The sequence below is a fragment of the Antechinus flavipes genome, chromosome 5 (genome assembly GCF_016432865.1).
Source record: "Antechinus flavipes isolate AdamAnt ecotype Samford, QLD, Australia chromosome 5, AdamAnt_v2, whole genome shotgun sequence".
NCBI classification, from domain to species: domain Eukaryota; kingdom Metazoa; phylum Chordata; class Mammalia; order Dasyuromorphia; family Dasyuridae; genus Antechinus; species Antechinus flavipes.
The window spans coordinates 221,139,844-221,152,568 of record NC_067402.1 but is presented as its reverse complement, the minus strand read 5'-3'; the positions used below and the strand labels follow the sequence as shown (position 1 = coordinate 221,152,568).

General features: G+C 31.7%; 1 protein-coding gene across 1 annotated transcript; it reads left to right on the top strand.

Annotated features, from left to right (window-relative positions):
• The first annotated feature begins 8,933 nt into the window (after nucleotides 1-8,933).
• Nucleotides 8,934-9,872, top strand: LOC127538390 (olfactory receptor 6C3). Its single transcript, XM_051962128.1, has one exon. It carries the CDS (start codon nucleotides 8,934-8,936, stop codon nucleotides 9,870-9,872), a length of 939 nt encoding a protein of 312 aa, XP_051818088.1.
• The last annotated feature ends 2,853 nt before the right edge of the window (nucleotides 9,873-12,725 follow it).

The following is a 12,725-nucleotide window of genomic DNA, read 5'->3' as shown; positions in this document are numbered from 1 at the left end:
CTTATTAAGTCTATTGAAATAAAAAAAATAATAATAAACTATTGAAGTAATAAATAAATAAAACTAAAAGTTGGCTTTATGAAAAAAACAAAAAAAAGATAAACCATTTAGTTAATTTGATTAGAAAAAGGAATGAGAAAAATCAAACTATTAGTCTCAAAAATGAAAAGAGAGAAATTTCTACCAATGAAGAGGAAATTTGAGCAATAATTAACAATTACTCAGCCCAACTTTATGCCAATGAATTTCATAACCTAAGTGAAATGGAGGAATGCCTACAAAAATATAGATTTCCCACATTAACAGAAGAGGAAATAAATTATTTAAATAGTCCTTAGATACTTATTTTGTTAGATACTTAAATACTTAGAAAAAAAGAAATAGAACAAGCTATTAATCAGCAACCTAGGAAAAAATCCCCAGGAACAGATGGCTTTACATTCTACCAAACCGTTAAAGAACAACTAACTCCAATATTGTATAAACTCTTTGAAAAAAGAGGAATGAAGGACTCCTACCAAATTCCTTTTATGATACAGATATAGTACTGATACCTAAACCAAGTATGACAAAAATCTATCTCCCTAATGAATACTGATACAAAAATCTTAAATAAATTATTAGCAAAGAGATTATAGAAAATCATCCCCAGGATAATATACCATGACCAAGTAGAATTTATACAAGCAATTCAGGGCTGGTTCAATATTAGGAAAACTATTGGTATACTTGTCTTTATCAATAATCAAATTAAGAAAAAAACATATTATCTCAATAGATGCAGAAAAAATTAATAAAATCAAACATCCATTCCTATTAAAAACACTAGACAATATAGGAATAAATGGGATTTTCCTCAAAATGATCAGTAGCATCTATTTAAAACCATCAATAAGCATCACATGTAATGGGGACAAACTGGAACCATTTGCCATTACTATTGCCATTACTATTCAATATTGTATCAGAAATGATAGATTTGTCAATAAGAGAAGAAAAAGCAATTAAAGGAATTAAAGTAGGTAATGAGAAAACCAAGTTATCACTCTTTGTGATAAACCCACATAAGTCATCAACATTCTTATATATCACTAACAAAATCCAACAGTTAGAGTTACAAAGAGAAATTCCATTTAAAGTAACTACTGATAGTATAAAATACTTAGGAATCTATCTGCCAAGGGAAAATCAGAAACTTTATGAGCAAAACTACAAAACACTTTCCTCACAAATTAAGTCTGATCTAACCAACTGGAAAAATACTAAGTGCTGTTGGATAGGTAGAGCGAATATAATAAAGATGACAATACTACTTTAACTAATCTATTTATTTAGTGCTATACCAATCAGACTACCAAAAAAACTATTTTAATGACCTAGAAAAAATAACAAAATTCATAAGAAAAACAAAAAGTCAAGAATTTCAAGGGAATTAATGAAAAAAAATCAAATGAAGGTGGCCTAGCTGTATCAGATCTAAAATTATATTATAAAGCAGCGGTTACCAAACTATTTGGTATTGGCCAAGAAATAGACTAGTTGATCAGGTTAGGTTCAAAGGACAAAACAGCCAGTAACTTTAATAATCTAGTGTTTGACAAACCCAAAGACCCCAGCTTTTGGGATAAGAACTCACTGTTTGGGAAGATTGGAAATTAGTATGGCAGAAACTAGGCATTGACCCACACTTAACACCATACACGAAGATAAGGTCAAAATGGGTTCATGACCTAGGCATAAAGAATGAGATTATAAATAAATTAGAAGAACATAGGATAGTTTACCTCTTAGACCTGTGGAAGAGAAAGGAATTTATGACCAAAGAAGAACTAGAGATCATTATTGATCACAAAATAGAAAATTTTGATTATATCAAATTGAAAATTTTGTACAAACAAAACTAATGCAAACAAGATTAGACGGGAAGCAATAAACTGGGAAAACATTTTTACAGTCAAAGATTCTGATAAAGGCCTCATTTCCAAAACATATAGAGAACTGACTCTAATTTATAAGGAATCAAGCCATCCTCCAATTGATAAGTGGTCAAAGGATATGAACAGACAATCTCAGATGAAGAAATTGAATCTATTTCTAGCCAAATGAAAAGATGCTCCAAGTCATTATTAATCAGAGAAATGCAAATAAAGACAACTCTGAGACACCACTACACACCTATCAGATTGGCTAGAATGACAGGGAAATATAATGCGGAATGTTGGAGGGGATGTGGGAAAGCTGGGACACTGATACATTGTTGGTGGAATTGTAAATACATCCAGCTATTTTGGAGAACAATTTGGAACTATGCTCAAAAAGTTATCAAACTGTGCATCCCCTTTGATCCAGCAGTGTTACTACTGGACTTATATCCCAAAGAGATTTTAAAGAAGGGAAAGGAACCTGTATGTACAAGAATGATTGTGGCAGCCCTCTTTGTAGTGGCCAGAAACTGAAAACTGAGTGGAAGCCCATCAATTGGAGAATGGCTGAATAAGTTGTGGTATATGAATATTATGGAATATTATTGTTCTGCAATAAATGACCAGCAGGATAATTTCAGAAAGGCCTGAAGAGACTTACATAAAGTGATGCTGAGTTAAATGAGCAGGACCAGAAGATCATTTATATTTCAACAACAATCCTATATGATGATCAATTCTGATGGATTTGGCCCTATTCAACAATGAGATGAACCAAATCAGTTCCAATAGAGCAGTAATGAACTGAACCAGCTACACCCAGAGAAAGAACTCTGGGAGATGACTATGAACTATTACATAGAATTCCCAATCCCTCTATTTATATCCACCTGCATTTTGGATTTCCTTCACAGGCTAATTGTACATTATTTCAAAGTCTGATTCTTTTTGTACAGCAAAACAACTGTTTGGACATGAATACATATATTGTATTTAACTTATACTTTAACATATTTAACATGTATTGGTCAACCTGCCATCTGGGGGAAGGGGGTGGGGAGAAGGAGGGGAAAAATTGCAACAGAAGGTTTTGCAATTGTCAATGCTGAAAAATTACCTATGTATATATCTTGTAAATAAAAAACTATAATAAAAAACTTTTAAAATTTAATATAATCAAAATTATTTATTTTGCAACTATTATCTAGTTCTTCTATCTTGGCCTTGGTATAGGATATGAAATGTTGCCCAGTGCTTAGTTTCTATCATACTGTTTTCTAATTTTCCCAGAAATTTGTGTCAAATAGTGATGAAAAGGTATTTTCAAAAAGCAGACATCAGAACCATCTATAGTCAGATAAAAATGTTCAAAGTCACAATTGATTAGAAGAATGAATAGCTAAAACATCTCTTATGTACTACCTCATACCTACCAGAAATAACATGATTGGGGAATGCATGAAAATAGGTATGCCAGTACCCTATTCATGGAGTGGGGTAGTAGTACACTACTGGACTGGAGAGCAAAAGCTTCTGCACAAACAAAACTAACACAAACAAGATTAAAAGGGAGGTATGAAACTAGGAAATAATATTTACATCAAGTATTTCTTGATAAATGGTCAAAGGACATGAACAGACAATTTTCTTTTTTAAAAAACTCTTTTAAAGCTTTTATTTTCAAATCATAAGCACAGATAATTTTTCAACATTGACCTTTGCATAGCCTTGTGTTTCAGATTTTCTTCTCCTTCTCTCCACCCCTTAGACAGCAAGAAGTCCAATATATATCATACATATTAAAATATATGTTAAATCCAATATGTGGAAACATTTATATAGTTCTCTTGCTGCATAAGAAAAATCAGATCAAAAAGGAAAGAAAAATGAGTAAGAAAGCAAAATGCAAGCAAACAACAACAAAAAGAATGAGAATGTTACGTTGTGATCCACATTCATTTCCCACAGTCCTCTCTCTGGGGGTTGATGGTTCTTTTCATCACAAGATCATTGGAAATGGCATCAATCATCTCATCTTTGAAAAGAGTCACATTCAACAGAATTGATCATCCTATAATCTTATTGTGGCCATGTACAATGAACTTCTGGTTCTGCTCATTTCACTTAGCATCAGTTCATGTAAGTCTCTCCAAGCCTCTCTAAAATCATCCTCCTGATTTTTTTTGTAGAGAAATAATATTCCATAACATTCATATACCATAATTTATTCAGCCATTCTCCAACCGATGGGCATCTACTCAGTTCCAGTTTCTTGCCACTATGAAAAGGGCTGCCACAAACATTTTTGCACATGTAGGTCCTTTTCCTTCCTTTAAAATATCTTCGGAAGATAAGACTAGTAGTAAAACTGCTGGATCAAAGGGTATGCATGATTTGATAACTTTTTGAGCATAATTCCAAATTGCTCACCAGAATGTTTGATCAGTTCACAACTCCACCAACAATGTATGTGTCCCAGTTTTCCCTCTCCAACATTTGTCATTATCTTTTCCTGTCATATTAGCCAGTCTGAGAGGTGTCTAGTGATATCTCAAAGTTGTTTTAATTTGCAGTTCTCTGATTAATAGTGATTTAAAACATTTTTTCATATGACAAGAAATGGTTTTAATTTCTTCATCTGAAAATTGTTCATATCCTCTGATCAGCTATCAAGTGGAGAATGGCTTGAATTCTTATAAATATATATTATATTATTATAGATTAATGGGAAAATAATAAAGAGGAAAGGAAAGGGTGGGAGGAGAAAATAAGGGAAGAATCCATGGCAGGGCAAAAAAGATAAGTAATAGGCAAATTCAGAGGTAGAAGTAAAGTAGAAGAGGTAACAAGAATAAAACAAATACACAAACATGGCAACAATGATAAAGATTATAATTTTTTTAAATAGGCATAGCAATTATTCATCTTAGTCAAAGTCAAACTTAAAAAAATTCAATCAAAAAATCTACATTTTGTATCAGGCATATACATATTATTTTAAATGGGGAAAATATAAAATACAAAGAACATAGCAGAGAACAAAATAAAACCCAAAAGGAAGCAAAGAAAAGATGGACAGTCGTGAATACAAAGTCTTCTATTATTATATATGCTTTCTTGAAAAGGAAATTTAATGCTGTGAATCCTTCCTGATGTTCTTCTGGGCCACAGGACATTTTTTTTTGTTTTTTTTGTTTTTTCTTTTTCTGTTTTTTTTTCTTATTTTGTACTTAAGTTTTAAATAAATAAATACATTAAAATTTTAAAAGAGAATGATCATACACAAGTCTAGTGTAAGAAACATGAAGAAGGAAAAATGGATATTAACATAGGAATTATGGGAGAGCACCCCTTCATTCACAATTCAATGAGAAAGATCCACTATAGAATATAGGAGATTAGATGCTGGAAAGCAAAGGACATTCCAGTATCCCCTCATGGGGTAAAATTGGATGTGACCTGTCCCCAAAGAGTTCAGTTCATATTTTCTCTTGAGATAAAAGAAAATATTATTTGAACAATATGGCAAATAACTCACATTGGAAAGTCAGCTTCTTGATCAATCATTCTGACTGATATTTTTATACTTTTATAATATCTTTCTAAGTTGTTTCTATTCTCTAACACTTCTAATCAAAATTTAATACTAAGAGGACCTCATCATAGATTTTTTCATATTATATATGTCTCATTGTGATATACTTTGAGAGATTTCCTGAAAATAGAGTAGATTAAAATGAACCCGTACCTAAAAATGTGAATTGCTCATTGCCCAGAAAAGTTGGAAGCAATTTATGTTCTATTTCCTAAAGACATCTTTAAGAAATCTATCTAGACTTTGGTAGAAGATATCTAAGAATTTCAATGAGTAAAATTTAAAATGCTGTGAAATCCAGATTAGCATTTGGGTAGATATCAACAAATGGTCTGTGAAATATGTCTTTGTCTGACATGGGATGGAAATGAGGGGAAGTTCTTTATTTGATTCTAAAAAATCTACATACATGACTGATATCCCTAAGGAAGATGAGATAGAAGTGAGTTGTGTGAAAGTGAAATGTTTGCTTTTATAGAGGACTGGATTTCATCTCAGTTTGAAAGAAAACTATTCAGAATGTTCAGTATTCCACTTTCATCTGAAGTCATAAAAAACTGTCAAAAGTGAGTAATATTTGCCAATGAAGATGCAAATTAATTTTTTTTGCTATTTAGTTATTTTTAATTTTTTTCTATAATTTCTTAATATATATGATTAATGAGTTCTGGACCCAATCTTTTTCTAGCTTGCATATTAAATGTGACAAACCACTTTAAGCTCTGAACTGTCACTTTGATTCTCTAGCTTTACATTTTGCCCTTTGAGAGGATATGTGGTTATTACTGATATAATCCTACAATATCTGAGACTTTTAAGCAATTTGGGTTATAGGAAATATTTTGATTGTAGCTCCTTTCTTAAGTGATTATATTTATGAAGGTTGAGAATAAGGAGGTCCTGTGTGAAAATTAATACTGCTGATCTTGGAAAGAGAAAGTTTATATTTCTATAGATACAAATTTAATACTTTTCTAGATTTTTTTTTGAAAAAAACATTTGAAAGCAACTAAATTAAAATTATTCCTATAAAAGCTAATAAGTCTCCTAGGGAAGTGATTTTCATTGTCATGAGAGTCAGAAAATTAATTTTAGTTAGGAGTATTATTTGGATTTATCATCAACAAAACATAGCGATAAGAGGAGTTTTGAAGTTGTGAGTGACATTCTAAGAAAAAGTGGAATGATGTTTGGAAAAAGAAGAAGTAAATGGTAGGGAAAATAATTCTGGTGCCCATGTGTCCATCTTTAGTTTTTGTCATCATTTATTGAGCTATTCTAGGAAAGTAACACTGCCCCCCTCACAATCTTTACATAAGAAACACTTGAGCACCCTTGCTGAATAAAAAGTCAGGAAAATGACAAAATTTGACCACCTGTAAATGAGAATTTTATGTTTTAGACATCAATGCTATCAGTTTTGAAATTACAAATTTAAAAAAAAAATCTATTGGTATTGCTGCAGTTATATCAAATTATATTTTGTAATATCCATGAATAATATAATTACCAATACTTTTAGACAGTTACTACTATCACAGAGAGGAAGAGTACTTTTCAGACAACAGTTGCATAATTGATTCAAGGGGTATATTTAAGTCAACTTTAGCTTTTTACCTAATTATACATTCAGGAATATTCAAAGATTGAAAAATAAATAAAATACTGTTAATGCTCCAAATTAAGTGAGAGGTATAAGATTGAAGAGAAAGTATATGTGCTTATAAAAGAAAGTCTGAATTGTAGGTTTTGTAACATTTTTCCAGTTTATTTAAGAAAGAAGATAGTTTTCCATGCAGCAGTTATGAATGTTAAATGAATTGTCTGCTGAATCTTCAAGAATTATTTATTTCACCATTATGAACTTTATAGTTTGTATATAATTTTTTGTTTGCATTGGCAAAATTACATTGTTAAATTTCAAGATGAGTATTGCTCTTTCTATTTATAGATATAAAGAATTATAGCTTATATTTTACAGAGAAACAATTTTAGTCACAAAAATATTAAGTAAGGATATATGAGAATGAAATATTCAATGAATATGTTTGTCCATAAATTTATGGAAAGGCCTAATATTTGAGTCCTAGACTCTTGTAATCACTAGTACTGTGATCCTTAGTATTTTATTTATATTTGTGAGCCTCAGTTTTCTCACCTGTAAAATGAGGCTAGAAAGACTTGGGCTACCCAACTTAAAATGTTGTTATGGACAAAATATTTGAACTTCAAGCTAACATAATTAAAAAAAGTATATAGAAAGATCTGACAAGTTGTAACTCTCAGATCTCTTTATAAAAATTAAAATTAATAGAGATTAAATTAGAATCTTATATTTGAAAGGGAAGAGACATTTTAAAATTATCTATACATAAAATACTTCATAAAAATCAGCTTTAGAAATCTGAAAAAGAGGTGTGACCAGACATGAGGTTTTTGTTGTTGTTTTTGCTTTGTTTGCTTCTGAAAATAGTGGATTTTGGTGAGCATGGGATAGAGAATGACAAACTCAACTTGTGAGTTTCTTATATAGCAGCCAAGAAAAGTTCATGTGGTTTTAGGCTTTATTAAGAGTGGCATATAAATCTAAGACCAAGGAGATAGTAGACCAGATTTGCATTTACTTTGTGTTTACTTCTGTGCATGACACTTTAGGATTCATAAACTTGTGACTGTTACATGAAAAGTTTTGAGATCATGTCATATGAAGATTGCCAAAGGAAATAATCACATTTAGTCTCAATAATGGCAGACCTAGTGGGGAAAGGAGAGTTGTTTTTATTTGTAAAAATGTCATGTGGGCAACCAAGTGACACAGTGAATAGAGCTCCAGACCTGGAGACAGGAAGTCCAGCATTTGAATCCAGTCTCAGAGACTAACTGTGTGACTCTGGAAAAATCAATTAATCTTCTTTGCCTCAGTTTCCTCATCTGTAAAATGGGCTGGAGAAGGAAATGACAAACTATTTCAGTATCTTTATCCAAAAAACCCCAAATGGGGGAACAAAGACTTGGACATAACTAACCAACATGAAAGCTGCTTGGTATGTGTCATGGGAAGAGGGCAGTGACCTTGGAACAGGAATAAAAATTGCAGAAAGACTGATTTTTCATACCAGGAAGAATTTCATAACAATCAAGAACTGTCTAAAATTGGAAATGACTTATTTGTTATATAGTGGGTTCTTATTCACTACAATGATCAAAACAGAGAAAGTTCCTTTGCCTTATGCAATGGATTCTTGATGAAATATTGGCTGATGATTATTGCTGTGGTCCCTCTTCTAGTTCAGAAATTTTTTCATTCTGTGATTTTATATGTGGTTCTGTTGTAACTAAATCTTTCACTTCCACTTGTCCTTATTCTGCTTTTTTATTTTCACTAGCAGGTCTTGTATTTGGGTAATGAAACAAAAATGAGAAACCACACAGTGATCACAGAGTTCATCCTCCTGGGACTTTCTGATGACCCCAAACTGCAGGTTGTGATTTTTCTTTTTCTGTTTATTACCTATATCTTAAGTATTACTGGGAACCTCACCATCATCACCCTTACCCTGCTGGATTCCCATCTTCAGACACCCATGTATTTTTTCCTCAGGAATTTTGCCTTCCTAGAAGTCTCTTTTACTACTGTTTGCATTCCTCGATTCCTGAGCACCATTATTACTGGAAACAAAACCATTTCTTTTAACTGCTGTGCAGCTCAACTATTCTTTTTCATTTTTATGGGGGTTACTGAATTTTACTTACTTACAGCCATGTCCTATGATCGTTATGTTGCCATTTGCAAGCCCCTGCATTATACAACCATTATGAGCAATAAAGTCTGCATCTTTCTTGTCCTCTGTGCTTGGCTAGGTGGATTCCTGACTATTTTCCCACCCCTCATGCTTCTTCTGCAGCTTGATTATTGTGGGTCCAATGTTATTGATCATTTTTCCTGTGACTTTTTCCCCCTCTTACAACTGTCTTGTTCAGATACACAGTTCTTAGAAATAATTGGTTTTTATTTTGCTTTGGTGACTTTGCTGTTTACATTGGGATTAGTGATTCTGTCCTATATGTATATCATTAGGACAATTTTGAGAATCCCTTCTGCTAGCCAGAGAAAAAAAGCCTTTTCCACTTGTTCCTCTCACATGATTGTCATTTCCATCTCCTATGGCAGCTGCATTTTTATGTATGTGAATCCCTCGGCTAAAGAAAGAGCATCATTGACCAAAGGAGTAGCTATTCTTAATACTTCAGTTGCTCCCATGCTGAACCCTTTCATTTATACCCTAAGGAACCAACAAGTAAAACAAGCCTTTAAGGATGTTGTTCAAAAGGTAATGCCATTCTCAAGAAAGTAAAATGTTATATTGTTATCAGTGAGAGAAAAATTGAAGTTTAGGAATATTTAATAGTACATCTAAGTGTTAATTGATTCTTGCAAATCACTACTCCCTCACATTACAGTTAATTTCATCTTTTCCAACTTCTTATTTGCATTTCCATTAGTGCAACTTTTACTATTCTGCATTCCATGACTAAGACCTATTTGTGGCAACCCTGGAAAGCCAGGCTCCTCCTATAAACTTTTCCCCCATATCTAACCTATCCATCTTATAGAGATTGAACCTCTCATAGAGGTTGAATGAAAAGTAGAGTTTGGATTTTATCCATCAATGAAAATATTGTTCATTGATTGAAGATTTTATATGGTGTTTAATGTACTTTGTAATTTAATGTCCAGGTCCAAGTGCAAAGTACTGATGCTGATGGTCTCATTGAAGTGAAAAAGAAATACTTTATTGTTCCTGTTGGATAGTACTACTAATAAAATTAACCCATTTACATAACACTTTAAATTTTGGAAGCAATTTACATAAATTAACTTATTTTATTCTTATCACCATCCTTGAAGCTATGCACTATTATTTTCCTTATTTTATAGATGAGGACAATGAGGCTGAAAAAGATTAAGTGACTTGCCTAAAGTCACATACCTAATTGATGTGTTAGGCAGTATTCAAACTCAGTATCCCTAAATCTACATGCTATGCTTTGTCTGTTGCCTCTCCTATCTTTCTTATTATATTCTTCAAAACATTAGACTATCAACTACTTGCGGGCAGAGTTTGAATCTTTCCCTTTCAATATTTTATATGGTGCCTTATTAGTTTGCAAGAAATTAATAAATGTTGCTAATAATATTTCTAGGCAATTAATATTAAATACATCCCATAAATATATTCCCTCTTCTCTAATTATTCAATATCTCTCAGTTCATTTCTTTATCATTCCCTGCTTGGATTACTGTAATTAATTGGTCTCCCTACATCCAGGCCCTTGGTTCTTCAATTCATCTCCCATCTAAATTGATATTATTAAAACACATATCTAATAAAATGACTTAGCAATCTTCAATCTTTCTGTTGTCTCTAGATTAAAAAAAACAAATTTCTGATTTGATCTCCATTTATAAAATCTTGTCAGTTTTATTTCATATTGATCTTCATTCTACTAGCTATTTCCCTATACAACATTCCATCATTTGCAATAATGCTTTTGTATAAATATTCTCTCATATTTGGAATCTACTTCTTCTATTCTTTTATCAATTTTCTAACTTTGGTTATATAATAACTCTAATACTACCTATACAAGACCTTTCTTGATTACCTACGTTATGAATCAGTCAATAATCAATCAGAAAGCATTTATTATGTGTCAGGCAAATACTTAGGTCACATAATGAAAAGACTAGACTTGATGGAAAACACCCTACTGTTGAAAAAAATTGAAGGCAAAAGGTAAAAAGGATAATAGAAGATAAGATGAATAGACAGTGTCATGGAAGCAATCAATATGAAGGAAATAGTAATAAATAGGGTAGCTTATACAATGTAATATTGTTTACCTACTTCTGTGATTTCCCTCATTAAATGAAATTTCAAATCATGATGGATGGCAGGAAAATGCAAAGATGGGAGATGAATATACTATATAAAGTATATAGTATAGGAGTCATATATTAAAGGAAAGAAAAGTCAAGTGCTTCAGAAATTTTAAACTTATGAGAACAAGGGAGGAACAATGAAAAACAAGTAAAAATACAGACCAAAAAAAAAAAAAAAGAGAGAGAAATAGTGATAAAAATAACTCAGAGGGGGAAAAAAAAACATCTTGGAAAAGGATACTAGAAAAGTAAATTAAATCTTTGGGCTCAATCAGGGTTAAGTGACTTGCCTAGATTCATGCAGCTAGTAAGTATTTGTATCTGGATTCGAATTCAGATTCACCTGACTCTAGGACCAGTGCTCTATCCCATTGTACTATCTAAATGTCACTATAAATAACTTAAAAAAGATTGGAGGCAAAAAGGGGAAGCAAATTTCAATTAATCTCAACTAATTTAATAAAGAGAAGGGAATAAAACCAATGTTTTAATTAAACTTTTTATTAAAGAAAGAAGAGATGGATAGTTAATTAAAAAAAAAAAAACCTTAAAATAAGGTAGGGAAGCTAGAAGGGGGAAAAGAAGCAAGCCTGTGGGAATAGATTGGCATCAACATAATTCATTCAAGAAACAAAACAGTGACTTAAAAGAGGATTAAATAAAGTTGAAAATATTAAAACTCAGAGAGCTTAATGATCTATCCATGCTAGCAGAAGTTGAAGCAGAGCTGGGATTTGAACTCAATTTTCTAATTCCAGACAAATTCTCTCACCACTGTGCTATCTCATCAGAATTTATTCAAATTATTGAACTAAAGTGTATACAATTGAATGCAGTGAAATTAAACCATCAATGCATATATATACATATATATGTATGTATATATATATTAGAAAATATAAGAATTGTTTATATGAAAAGCCAAAAAATGAATTCAAGATGCAGTATGGCTATTAATTTTACCTCTGATATTAAATGTTTCTTAGTTAAGTTTTCATATTAGAGATGCTTGAGTTTTAGAAGTACAGCAAAGGGGAGAAGATGGAGATGGTCCTTCATATCACTCTTTTCCCCATCTAATTTGGTTAAAAGATTTTTAGGAAAAAAATTAGAAATTTTGGGAAAATAGTAGGCTTCCAAACAGTGATGCATACATGATATCCATACCTACACAAAATGTGAGAATTTCTCAAGATGATTGAATTAGTATTCTTTGGATTATATAGCAGTAAATAGAAATGGAGAGCAATAAATCTCTGCTGTC

What these genes read in the sequence shown, in the direction of transcription:
- LOC127538390 (XM_051962128.1), top strand. Translation starts at nt 8,934, where the DNA reads ATGAGAAACCACACAGTGATCACAGAGTTCATCCTCCTGGGACTTTCT.